The 14460-nt window shown below is 35.6% G+C and overlaps 1 protein-coding gene across 1 annotated transcript in view; it reads left to right on the top strand.

Moving 5' to 3' along the window:
- LOC109035999 (uncharacterized) overlaps positions 1 to 13784 on the top strand; it is a gene marked incomplete at its 5' end in the record, with an annotated part of 42791 nt that extends 29007 nt beyond the window's left edge. Inside the window, 3 exon segments of the mRNA XM_072296530.1 lie at positions 3619 to 3819; positions 10656 to 10718; positions 11642 to 13784. Of these exon segments, the coding sequence (XP_072152631.1) occupies positions 3619 to 3819; positions 10656 to 10718; positions 11642 to 11767 (390 nt within the window). The 3' untranslated portion in view covers positions 11768 to 13784.
- Positions 13785 to 14460: the final 676 nt, after the last annotated feature.

Here is a 14460-nt window from a genome sequence, read left to right as displayed (position 1 = left end):
TTTCGAAGTGATACTTTCCTCCTTTCAATTTTTCTATTTTCATTTTCTTGTCTTGTTGTGATAACAGCAATATCCGACGTTAGGCGTCAGGGTCTTAGCCAGTGGCGTGGCGTTCTTTGCGATATATCGATTGATCTCCCACTCAAACCTATGGGATAGGATCGATAAACAAGGTGTTCGCAACGAGCACCTTAATAATCGATTCTTTACCATTGCTTCAATGGGGAAATATCGATAATCGATCATTCACGCCTCGCCATTGGTCTTAACGGACGGGGGTTTAAGAGGTGCCTAACATGTACGTGTCAGATGGTGGAGGGGGGGGGGGTTAAACCTGTCGTCTGGTTTTAACTGCCAATTCTAACCTCCTTAAACCTGGACAGTTTAAAGTGGACCAGTAGACAAAGCACAAAAAGGCTTAAATTTTAAGCATGCTGACACATGTTTCTTATACAGAATTTCACTTAGAGCACGATTCGCGCGACGAAAATTACGAGATCAACTCTTTTCTAAGAAATTAACGTGCTCAGTCTACATTGGTTTCAATAAGTCGAAATTCCCCGCTCACAAGGAGAGCGATAGTCTACTTGAATCAAATCGTGCACTATATGTACATGCAACAGTTCTTAATAGAGCAATGTTCACTCCCCTCCTTGTATTGTTCAAGTGGTAACAATGTGCAACAGCCTAGCCAAAGCACCGAGATTCAGGATGCCAACTTTCATACCTTAGACTGTTGTACACGGAAAAAAATTAAATGTTGATTTAGCATTTATACTGTTAAAAAGATGTCCGACAAGTTTCAAATGCTGATTTTGCATTACAAAAATGCTAGCATAACATTTAAATTTGTTCGTTTTGCAGTGGGCGTAGTTACGTTAGCATTTGTTAAAGTGTAAAATCAGAATTTGAAACTTGTCGGACATTTTTTAACAATATAAATGCTGTATCAACATTTAATTTTTTCCCGTGTACGGTAACATTCATTGGGCGATTTGACACACGTATAAACTTTTGTTATATTCATGAGCGGAAGGCTTGAAGTTACGCATCAAGAAAATCAGAAATCTTGGTTAGGAATCAATCTCAGTAATTTTCGTCGCGCAAACCCTGTATTACGTGAAATTGGGGATAAGAAACATGTACCATTTTGCTTAAAATCGCAACTTGTCGACAGTCATCGTCCATTGTCATACCTGCGCGTTAAAGTCACCGTAGGCATCCCGCGAACTAGCCGCGCTGATTGTGAGATACAGAGAGTCGTCGAGTTCAAAATTCTATCCTGAAAAATAAAAGCAACGCAAGTCCATCTGAAAATTCCACTTTTGCCCAGCAGGCCTGTTTAAACAGGTCCTAAAAATGTTGGCTCATTCGAGAGCTCCGTTCCAGAGGTTGACGGGTGAGAAAGAAATTGAAATTTCACTATCCTCTGTTCATTGAATTAATTAAAACTGTGCAGGAGGAAAAACTTTGGTTCAGACGAGACCAGAAGCGTGGTGCGCTTTGCGATGTATCGATTGCGATCTGCCATTTAAGTCCATGAAAAAAGATCGATAAACAGGGTGTATATTGCGAACACCGTAATAATCGATGTTTTACCATAGCTTCAAATGGGGAAATATCGATAATCGATCATTCGCGCCTCGCCACTGACGCGGTACGACATATTACCATCATTTTGCCCGATTGAATTTTATTGGCAACACTGCGGAGGGTTGCGACGACACATATTTACTTAGTCGAGTGGAATTCAGCCCATGCTCTCGGAAAACGGCAACTTAAAATGCACGCACTGCGTTGCGAATGAAGCTTTGCAATAAGTTCAGCACCGCGCCTTGCTTATACACTCGGTTTATATTACCCCACCCACTCTTCCCACCTTCCCTACCCCTCAGTGAGCTCCAATCTTCAATGAGATCAAGAATATGATTTATGGACAAATATTCATCGGGCACTCAATCCTCTTGTCAAGGGAATTCCATGCTTCAACCGAGGTGTGGTAAACTGATTTAGGAAGATGACGCAAAGTACAGCTGATAGCTAAGAGATCAATGTTTTCATAGAATACGGCTCAGAAACTATATAATGAATCAAAACATGGTCAAATCTAACAATTTCTGAACCTATTTTTGTCTCCAAGTAAGTGGTGGTGCTTTGCGCTTTATCAATTGATCTTCCCTTTAAATGTGTGGAAAAGGATAAATAAACAGGGTGTTTGCAACGAACACCTTAATGATAGATTCTTTTCCATTGCTTCTAAGGGGAAATATCGATGGTCGCGACCATTTACGTCTCACCACTGCTCGTCTCGTGATAATTCTATTATTAACTGGTGAAACTTCCAAAATACGTCAGAAGGATCAGGGGTTTCTAAGGGTCAGTTAATTCCGTAAAAACTAGTAATTTTATATTTTTTGTTCTTGGTTTTTAACGTACGGACTATAGATGTAGGTGTACGCCTATTAGCTTCATGCATCAAAAAAGCGAAATGCTCTGAACATGATTACATCGAACATCATAAATCGATTATATCGATTGATGTTCGATGTATCAACAGATTGCAGAGATAAAGGAATCCAGGAATTGTTCCTTAATTCATGTCATACAATGTCTAATATTATAAATTTAGATTTTGAATTAAAAATGTTCTGATTTTGGCTAATATTTTAGAACTTTGATATTTGCGAATTGGCCCTAAGAATCACTTTTCCCTCCAAATGACTCAAAAGACACAGTTTTTTGAGACTGCGCACAGTGGAACAATGTTGGGACAGACCAGGCATGGAATTTTTGACTAAAATTGCGATTTTTCAAGTTCATTTATAGTTTCAAGTTACTTCGTAAATCTTCGATAATGCTTTTTGAAATATGTTTATAGTTGTAAAATTGAAATTGGAAAAAAAAAACACTTTTAAACTTCTAAGTTTTTCAGAGAAACAAAAATATAAATGTTTAAAGTTTCCACGTCATGTTTGACCTCTCCTATGGGACACTGGAAAAAAAAAAAAAAACACATTGGATCTAGAGTCCAGACTCTTGAAAACATTGACAAGAAAAAATACTCTTGATTCAATCAGATCTAAGTTTAAATCAAGAACCAAGCCTCTTAATTCGAGCGGATTTCCTTTTGATTTAAGCCTAAATATGATTGAATCAAGAGTCCTTTTTCTTGTCAATGTTTTCAAGAGTCTGGACTCTAGATCCAATGTGTTTTTTTTCCAGTGTATGGAATGCTCGACTGCGCGAAGTAGAGTCCCTTTATACTGAGGGTCAAGACAATTTGAATCCATTTCTGATTGGTTCCCGTATTTTAGGCCTCCACAGTGTCACAAACGGGAATAAAGATTACATTTTCACCAATTACAAAGATTATAATCTAGAATGGACCAGGGAATTACGGGTTCGGCAAGGAACAAACGGAATGAGAGGAGGAACGGAGAAGGCATTTGAGAATGGGCCGATCAAAGATTACGAAAAAGTTCCATTTCTGTAATCTTTATTCCCGTTTGTGACATCCATGAGCCGAATTGTCTTGACTCTCAGTATAAAGGGACTCTAGCGCGAAGTAAGTCAACCCCATTCTCTGTTTTCATTCATGTTTCTGTTTTGCGTTTGCAGAGCGGCGGAGGCGGAGGCGGCGGAGGCGGAGACGGCGAGGACTCTTCCGGCGGAGGCGGCGGAGGCGGCGGTTCCGACTCGGGCTCCATCTTGAGCTTGATCGGGCCCCTCCTCGGGAGCAGCAGCGGAGGCGGCGGCGGCGGCGGAGGCGGCGGAGGTGTCAGTGCCGGCGCCTCGGTAGGCGGCAGCGTGGGCGGAGACGTAAGTAGCAGTATTGAGCCCTGAAAAAGCCCCCCGCACATGCCTTGTCGAATGCCCCAATCACCGGAATAAAAGCACACACAAGTGCCCCGACTAATTACAGCTTTCAACTCAAGCTATGCTGGACCCCCTAACTTCAAAAACCATCTGGGATTGATTTTTGAAATTGATACAGACAGCCATAGACAAAGAATCAATGGAGCGATTAAATGGACCAGTAAACAAGGTGCAAATGTAAGCAATTTGGCATACGTTCACTGGAAAAAAAAAGTCGCTCGGATCTAGAGCCCGCACTCTTGAAAACCATGAGAAGAAAAATTACTCTTGATTCAATCGGATTTTTCCTTGAATCAAAAGGAAATCCTCTTAATTTGAGAGGCTTGGTTCTCGATGTAAGCAAAAATCCGATTGGATCGAGAGTAATTTTTCTTGTCAATGTTTTTAAGAGTCTCAACTCTAGATCCAAGCGATTTTTTTTTCAATGTTGCTTAACTAAAATTCTATCTGGAAATGGACTCGCTCAACGTAAATAACTGAAATAAACTCCTAAGATATTAACGTGTTTAGTTCACATTGGCTTCGAGAAATTTGAACTCCTCCCTCAGTAGAAAAACACTAATCTACTTGTGTCAAATCGTGCACTGCAACAGTTTTGGCAGGCTTCTTAATCGAGCAATGTTCCCATCCCTCCTCGTATTGTTCAGTGTTAAAAACGTGCAACAGCTGAGCCGAGGCGTAGACATTGAAGCTATGGTAAGGAACCGATTATTCAGGCGTTCGTTGCGAACACCCTGTTTATTGGCCAATTCTATTCTATGGCTTTGTCTATTAATTTCAATCATCAGTCCGCTGGCTACCATTTTTGACCCGGTTAGCATCCATGAAGTTGTTCAAGCATCTTTTAATAGTAATAGGTCACCGGCGGAACTAGGGGATGATCTCTCCCCTTCGAAGACGACTCGGTCCCTTCCGAGGGCGAGGATTTTGCGAAATAAAGGCGTAGCATAACTCTCATCTTTGATATCGAATGTTAATCGAATCCTCGATAAGATGAACTCAAATTTTGTCTTTTTCCAGAGGAAGGATCTTGTCCTCATTCCGTCGTTGTAAAATTATTTCACGGAATTGATTTTTCAACAAGGAAATGGATGTCTAAAATCCGTCTTCGTTAAATTCCTCCTGTAAAATTAGGTAAAAAATCAGTGGAAGGTAGGCTTAATAGCCTAACTGTGGGTCCAGCAGTAGCTCTTTTTCCCTGAACGCTTATCAATTTTGCAACTTTCACAGCTGCAAACTGAAACCAACTTTCTCAAAAACTTGCGTTGGACAAGCACAATTATTTTTTTTAAATACACGATATTCATAATTTTGTTCCGACACTGCATATTTTTATTAATTTATTTTTAACCGTTTTTTACTGCATTTTTCTTTTATGCTTCATAACACTTTTCAAAATTCACAGACTTCAAACTCCGGCATTTTTGATTTTCTGTTCATTCGTATATTATCTGAGTATAATTACTGTTTTTGACATCAGAGCACTGATAAATTCTACAGCAAAGTAAATTAATTATAATCCTGAGGAAAAGGGAAAATTTAAAATTTAAGACTAGCTATGTAATCAGTAAAATATTTAATTTGATACCAATGATTTCTAATTTAAGAGCGAAAGAACCAAAATAAGTATTGCCTGATTTCATCAAACAATATCAGGCAATTAGTTAAGAGTAGATGTAGCGACACGGCTACGATTCCCATCACCGTAGATGACAACATTTTTTCTGTGGAGAAAAAAATGAACACAAGATAATAATCAGAAAAATGGGAAAAATTTAATATTGTGGTTAAGTTGATTACGTCCAAAATTCACGTCGAATTAAATCAATATAAAAAAAATCTGTAAGTTAGTCCCTACTGTACGATCAGCTTTAAAATTTGAAAGCTCAAGTTCTCTGAATGTAAATAATTTAGATTAAACGCATGACCATGCACAAAATCATTCGATAAGCCACTTACTATCTTACAATCTTTTTTCATTTATTTCTCATTGATATAGTACTTCGGCCTTATGGGGGCCCGTTTAGTTTATGAGACATTTGGTATCAATCGCAACTAGTTACAGAAGCTAATTAATTTTAAAACGAATCTTTAAATCCTTAATCTTCATAAAATGAATATTTCCCAATAACCGCTCTTTAGTCCACGTTTTCATTCTCTGAGTTATGTTGCCTAGAATATGTTCCTTGGGATTTATTTTAATTTTGTGACTCACAAGGTATTCTAGCCTACATATATATTCACAAACAATAAATAACTTTTTTAGAGAGGGGGCATGTTGTTTTATCCTTTAGTGGTTTCGGAGATTACCTTTTGTTTTCGAATATTTTTTTTTAAAGTTGACGGGAACCGTGAATTCTATTTTGGAGATTATGTTTATGACTAAGAAAAAAACAAACAGAATTTGATCACCGGTAAAATGATATCAACATTAAATTACCTCATTATAAATTTATGAACCATTGTGGTTCACACAAATTTCAAAGTTGTACTTTGAATACGCTACAGAGCACTCATTGCTTTTTCCCTTCGGGTCATTGCACAATATTCTCCATCAATTTAATATTTTCACCCAGTAATTTTGCCCTTGAACATCCTTTATATTTTCTGTTATCTTCTATACATGTTCGTTCATTATTTCACCACTCTGTTCAGTCTCATTTGACGATGGCGTCATTTTATGTTGTGAATACTTTTCTTGAGTCTACAATTTTCCGATTAATGAAATGAAAAGAAAGTATTACACAATTTATTTTTGCAAAGTTTCTAATTCTCATTTTTTTTTACAAGAACGAGAAATTGAAAGTCTAGGTGACCGCTTTATCATACAGATTAAATCGTTGATAGAACTTATATTCGTTGTAAATTGCTACTTTATGTATTTTTTAGTGTTTTAATAAAATAATTTTATACCATCACGGGCGTTGATTATTTCTATCAAATTTAGTCAATTATCAATTACATATTAGTCAGTTGATTTGAAGAATATTAAACTCAAGTGCTCGTAATGAACAAGAAAGAAATTTTGATCACTAGTGATTGTTGATCACTTTGATTGAACTCTTTGATCGAGCAGAGTGATCGATATTAGTTGAGGAGATTTTAGTTTACATTTTGCGGGAGAGAGAACATTTGGGGTGTGAAAAAAGCAAGACATTAAGTACATTGATGTGAATGTAGAATGAGAATATAATTTAGTTAAGATTACTCGTGCAATATTCAACGTCCGTTATTATTAAGTATGAGCATTGTATCTTTGCAATACCTCAAAACTTTTTAGAGAGGAACGCAATAAGATTACTTGGAACTGTGATACATTATGATGATACAAAAGACGCGGTAGGTTCTACTGATTGCGTAGTAAATAAAGAGCTCAGTTCAGTTTTCAACAAATTTAATGATTTGAATGTTCACAAAAAAAAAAAAAAAAAAAAAAAAAAACGTGAGTATTCTCAGCAATATATATTTCGTTTCGGCCTGCTTTTTTTTGTTTCTTCAAAAAAGAATTATGAACTTTAAATCCAAGAATTTTTATTTGACTGTATGCATGGACAACTTCAAAATATGACTTTCCTTTCAAGCAAAAATTTCTTGAAAGACTGGCGAGCTAATAGTGCGAATATCGAGCACATATTTGTATATCACCTCATCCTCATCAATTTCAACATTATTAAAATAACCATCCAAAGGGTGACAAATTTTTGCCTGAATTTTCAATCGTCTTTCTGCTGGAGAAGTTGGTGTAGGTTAAGGAACGATGGAGGATTTTATCCCGAATGCATCAGAAGAACTCGGGGGTGGACATGGTGCGATGCGTGGTCCTTTTGGTATGCAATCTTATGGTTTTGACTTAAAATTGGTTATTGGGTGATGTTGGTGGTGGTTTACATACCTCTCTTCAAATCCTAGCATTCAAGTCATCTGGAATATCTTCAAACACATGGTAAATATCTCTCTACATATTATCACTCGATGATGGGTTATCTATAAATTGTGAATGACATCAGTACTTAGACAGTCGATTTTTTGTTCCTTTAGTTGATTTCCATAAACTTAAATTGAACGACAGAATCCACTCCAAAAAAAGAATGCGTTGCCGGCCCGACCAGCAAAATGACCATTTTAAACGTCACGCTCTAGCTGCTCTGCGGTGTTAAGGAAGAACGCCGTATGAACCGTCAGGCGTTGCCAAATTTCCTCTGGCAAATCACTAATTTTCAGGAAAATTTTTGAACATTTTCCCGCCGATTTCTCAGATAATTTTTTTCGGAACTTGATCTAAAGTGTCTGAAAATTTCGAGGAAAAATCTTCATTACTCTCCTCAAAAATGAACATTTTATCGAAGGAAATTTGGCAACTCTCAAATGTTCATACAGCGTTCTTCCTTAGTACAGCAGTGCTGTAGTCAGCAGTGAGGCGTGAATGATTGATTATCGGTATATCCCCATTTGAAGCTGTGGCAAAGAATCGATTAAGGTGTTTGTTGCAAACACCCTGTTTATCGATCTTTTTCCATAGATTTAAATAGCAGATCAATCGATAAATCGCAAAGCACGCCAAGCTACGTACTTTGGCTGAATTAGAATAGCTAAAGGATATTTTGTGTCAGGCTTGTCATGAATAACTTCATGAGCCGCATATTCAAAATTAGGTGTCGAATCTCATGTGAGAGGTACAAATGATCTAATTAGATTCATGTTACAGCAGAGTTCTTTCAAATAATTAATAGCATGGAAATACTTAAAACCAATCCACGGAGAAAATGCAGCAGAGTTGGAGTGGAAAAATGAATACGCAACTCAATTGGACGGAGTTAAACAGAAAGGAACCAAGCCACATCGAGATCGAACCGAGAAAAAGAGGTTTAAAGTTTGGCTCCTGCATAAGACTCAATGTAAAAGATAAACTTCAAGTTCAATTTCTGCAAAATTTGCTCCAACAAAATCTTTGAATTTTTGGCGATAGATAGTAGAGCAGTGGTTGAGTTCAAAATCACTCATAACTCAATTTTTTCCAAAATGTGGGTTGGTTCCTTTCTGCTTAACTCAGTCCAATTAATGTCCACATTCATGGATGACCCACATCTGTCTAAGATTACACAAATAAAATTATACTTTTGATGGTACCTTTTTCTTCTTGTTGATTAGTAGCGTTGTCTTTTTATTAAAAAACAATGAACATTCAGATCATTCTGACCATTATCAGGTTTAAAAGTATGCACACAGAAAAAAAGACAACATGAATCATAACGAAAACACGAGAGCTATAACTCAACCAGAACCGGTGCTTTCACAACTCAAAACTTATCCAACAATAAGTCAAATTTGCTCACTAAATTTTGGTTAACGGAGGCTCGTAAAATATAAGTTTTCTTTTTTTCGTTTTAACACCAATTTCCGTTTTTTATGCACACGTTTTCAATCAAATGATATGCCAGAAATACTGACATGCGTGATGTTTCGTGAAAGTTACAGCCTTACTAATTAACAGGAAAAAAATGAATGTTTTCCTTTTCCTTCTCCAAGGGTCAATCCCGTTGGAGAAAAATCACCAAAAATAAATGAAATCATCTTTTAACTCTCAAATTGTTCTTACATATATACCCCAAAAAAAACCCTGATCTTTGAGGTTTAATTTGTTAATATATCATTTTAGTTTGTTTTGCAGTTAAATCGCTCCCAGGGATCTTACTTTACAATAACGATATGAAATTCAAAGATCTATGCATTACACTACACCCTCGAGCAAAATTTGGTTACTCTATTTATTTAAGATACAAACCTTACTTTGTTTGTGCATGTATACTCCAGAAAAACTATCGTGAAAGATAGCTGGAAAACGAAAACGCAACAAAGCATCTCTTGCATGTTTTGATACGAAGGAAACGCATTTTTCTCTCTAGCGTTCTTACCTTGCATCACTTTAATATTGTTTGTTCATTTACCTTTTTATTTTTTTGGACAAAGAAAAAAAACTTTGGCGTAAATTTTGAAGAACATTTATTGAAGATTAAACAATTTCATTCTTCAAAGTAACCTTATCCTTTCTCAAGGCCACAAGAATGATCTTAGAAAGTCATGAAGTCGGGTAAGTATTATGAAAGTGCGCGTATAGCGTTTTTCCATGGCTTGAAGTTACAAGTGAGCTTTCGATGGATACTGAAAGGGGTAATTTATCAATCTCCTCATATTTTAATGAGATATCGTATCAAAAAATATTTCATAAGCCTGGAAACGCGCTTGAGGCTGGTTTAAAGTCAAAGAGCTGAAAGTAAAGTATGTCTGCCGACAAATAACGACCATTGATTGTTTGGAGAAAAAGTTTTTACCTTCGAAATTTTTCACGAAAGAAAGCAGTGGAAGAGAAAAATCATGTATCAAAATCCCTTCATCAAAATAACAGAATGAAGACCACCAGAGCTGCACAACTTTTTTTTAGAATACGTGAACAGTTCAATTTATTTTCATCAGAGTATAATTTTCTTCGATTCATGATCCATTTTTAAATTTTATAATATATCGGCCAACAATTAATCTCGTTAGAGACCGTTAAAAATAAGATCTTTTATGATTACTCTCTAGTCTCACAAGAATTTTGACGATTGAAGGAGAATCGATTTCGAATCCGTTTATTTATTCGAATTGCTTAAAACAATGACCGTAAAATATCAATAAAATGAGAAAAAACTGAACTTGAACATTTGAACGGTTTTTCTTGTATCGTCGTCATAATTTGTTTCTGGTTGAGAATTGATTTTATTTATTTTTATTATTTACAGCAACTGTTCACATCAAAAGACCCTATCAGCTTAGTTGGCGACAAGATTCAACTAGGATTAAGGGTAAGTAGAACCATTTACCCAAGGAGGGTCTGAAAGAACATTAAAAGCAACAACAAAAAATGATGGTTTTACTTTAATTTACAATTATCAATGCAAAGCCATAAAGTGGATTTGTTGACAACTTATTCGATTTATATTTACCATGATTTACGCATTGAAAGGTTTCGAATTGCAATTTAAAGAAGTTTGTCATCAATTTTATGAGTAATTTGTCAAAATAAGAGTTCGATTTGAGTAGGAGAGTGTGACCCCAAGGGTTAGTGATTGGGGAACACAGTTGCAGGGTGTCTTTTAGTATGAATGTAGGTTTATATTAATTTTAGCCTACATACACTTAAGTATCAACATCAGCCGTCCTGTATTGGCTTTAACAATAGTTTTTTTTTTCTTATCAATTTTCAAGTAGCCCATGTAGGGCTTATTCCACAGGAGAATTAAGTTAAATCCGTACAATTTAAAAAAAAAAAAAAAAAAAAATTCAGTTGACGCAAGAAACAACGCCTTAAGTCAAAATAATAACCCAAGAAATTTATTTTCAGTGCAGACTAAATATTTTTGAATTGATGGTTTTAATGATTAGTCATGGTTATATTGCAACTGTGCAACAAAAATTATGATCTCTCATTTGCAATAAGAAAGATAGGATGAGGCTACGTTTCTCCAATATTGCAGAGTACGTATCTGTCATCGAGATTGTCTATTGAATTATTTGCTCTCATTTAATGAGACACAGTAAAGAGTTTACACTCTCTCTTCCACCACCTTGTGGAATAGGCGCTAAAAGTGTTGGATTAATAACCACTTTGATACCCATTAAGAAAACTCCTCACATGGTTAATGGGATCGAACTTGGTCCGCTCTCAGAGGCAGGATCACATTCACCGAAATGTGTCTGCAAATTCAAATGCTATTTTTGCTTTCAGGTCAAATTCGCTTTTCTCACAAAGATTCTGCAGTCGATAACTGGAGTCCTGGCCTCCTCAACTCAAGCCCAGTCAGAAAAGAACGGAATGCTAGTGTACCCACCGCCTAAAAAAGGGCTTTTCTAGGAGAACGTTAAGTCCAAATTTGGGTTTCACGGATAGATTATGATCAATTTTGAAACAGAATTTTTCAGAACCGAAGCCCCGTATTACCAAAAATATGAATGGAAAACTGCCAAAAATTCAAAAACAATTTGTGAAAATGTCCGTGGTTTTTTGTTCTGGGGATCTCGACCCTAATATTTCGTATCCTCTGCAATCAATGTTTAAAATTGGTTGAAAGCACTTGTTTTCCTGTATTAAGAGCTTTTAGTAAACTTTCGCATCATGGACTGACTGACGTAATAGAGCCAAAATGACTTCTTAAAGGAACGATGGTAACTCTTAAATCTGTACCTGAGATTTCAACACAAACCTTTATGAACTCTAATTTTCATATAAATAAAAAAAATAGAGAAACGAAGAAACAAATACTGAAATACACTCAAGTCACAATCAATGTCCATTCAAAAGATTGCGATTAAGTTTTTTCTTGTTTGTGTTTCCTCCATTACGTCTTTTTTCAAATTATTGTATATTACATATATTTTTTATTCATTTAATTTTTTTTGCGGACGACCACATAAAAGAAAAGAAAAAATCCGATTAGGCGGTGAAATACCAAACTACCAAACAGGGAAACGCAATTACTAAGAACAATTATCAAATAGACTTATACAAAAATCCTAGTAATATTTATTTTATATAAATAAGATAATGAAGAATGGGTAATATTTACCCCTAAGCAAAGCCGGTTCTTGTCTAGTTATAATATGTTCACTTCTTGCCGAAGTTAGTATTCGAGCTTTAACACGTTTTGTAAATGAGACGGGCTTTAGATATAAAACCTCGTGTTTTTAATATAACTTAGAGAAATTTTCCGACAGCTTGAAAACCTTTTTGTAAATACGCTCTAGTTTGTAACATAGTTTCCTTTAAATTAGTCTAGAATAGGAAAAGCTTTATTCTGTAAGTTATTCAGAGCGTAGTTCCTGACCGAATCTTGCCAGCCCGAAGGAAAGTTTTGTTTCGCGATAATTCTATGTTTTAAATCAACGCAGGGTTATGAAAATTATTGCAATATTTTTGGAAATAAGAACAGAGCAAACGAGCAATGATTAGTTCTATTCAGTTAAAGCCATCAGACTTATTGTTAGCAGAGTTTTTCCCTTTTTATATCCTGACGATTCTAAAGACTTGATCTTTCGTCTAACATTCCCCCTGAAAAAAAATATCTGGTTTTTATATTGTTTGAGAGAGGATATAAAACAATTCATTGAAATTTTAAGAGAACGGTGACTAATTTTGCGTATTTTGACACATTCTGAGATCATCTGATACTATATTGCGTAGTAAGACGTATACCATTCCCCAGTATTCATCGTTTGAAAATTATAGCTATTACGCAAACCATATAGAAGGTTGACTGATGAGTAGCGCTAGCCCCTTGCTAATCAAATTATACTCTCTCAGACTTGCGAAATAAATAAACTCTGAAATTGACCTCTCCTACCTTTTGAGTAGAGTTGAAATGGAACGAAATAAAAAATTAGCAAACCAGAACACCACGAAACTGTGAAATTTAATTTTTTTTCTAGCATCCTTACTTTATTTTTTAGAGGAAGATTTCCACCCCGAGCTAGAAGTTCTGTTACATTACTACGACCCAATATGTAACTTAAACATCATTTTAAGCACACGTGGTTCGACTAATGCCGCTGTGTGGCAAAACATGTTGCTCAAAAATAGTGTTAACTAGTGTTTCAATTACAATGGAAGTTTTTAGTGTTAAGTTTTTGTTTTAAAACTCCTATTCCTAGGCAAAGTCTAGAAACTTTAAATTCGTATGATTAGGATAAATATTTGTCATTTTTAAGATTCTAATTTCGTAGCTTAGCTTTACATAAAATCATTATCTATAAGGGCACTCCATACAATAGGTTATTTATATAGTGTTCTAGGTAACAGTAACTCAATATGTCACGTGTACGTAAAGTCATTAAGCGTAAGTATAACGTAATTAAACATGTACTATAAAATTAAATTTTGATTTTTTTTTTTATTTTCTCCTTTCTTCAACCAATTGATCTTACTTATGGTGTTACTACAAGTCTTACTTACATTTTCTTTTTTATGGAAAGTGGGAACTGTCAATTTTACATTTAATTTGCGATAGCTAAAATTGTGTTTATGGAATATCCAGAGAATGCGGAGAGGTGATTCTGAATTGTATACAACATTGAAAATAAATATGGAGCAGGTATCAAGCGAACAGTCAAAAAGTATTGATAGAAATAGTCTTTTGAGTCATGATACTGAAAAAAATCAAAGAAACGATAATTCTAGCTGAAACGTTAATGAGGGTATTGCCAATTTGTGAGATAGTAAAATTAAGTCAGCATTTGACTATTCTTACACTGCCGTGCTAAGGGAAAACGCCGTAGGCGCTGCCAAATTTTCTTTAATAAAACAGGAATATCCTGGTAAACTCATAAATATTTTCCTTTCAAGTTTTCGGATAACATTGTTCGCAATTTCGCCTTAAATCCCTGAAAATTTCAAGGAGTAATATTCATTACTTTCCTAAAAAATAAACATTTTATTGAAGGGAATTTGGCAACTCTCGAAAGTTCATACGACTCTCCTTAGCACGGCAGTACGGTATCCTACATTTACTTCACTAATATGTACATAATTCTCGTCAATATATCTTTTGTTAA

The sequence above is a fragment of the Bemisia tabaci genome, chromosome 2 (genome assembly GCF_918797505.1).
Source record: "Bemisia tabaci chromosome 2, PGI_BMITA_v3".
In the NCBI taxonomy this organism is placed as follows: Eukaryota; Metazoa; Arthropoda; class Insecta; order Hemiptera; family Aleyrodidae; genus Bemisia; species Bemisia tabaci.
This window is presented reverse-complemented; position numbering and strand designations above follow the sequence as displayed.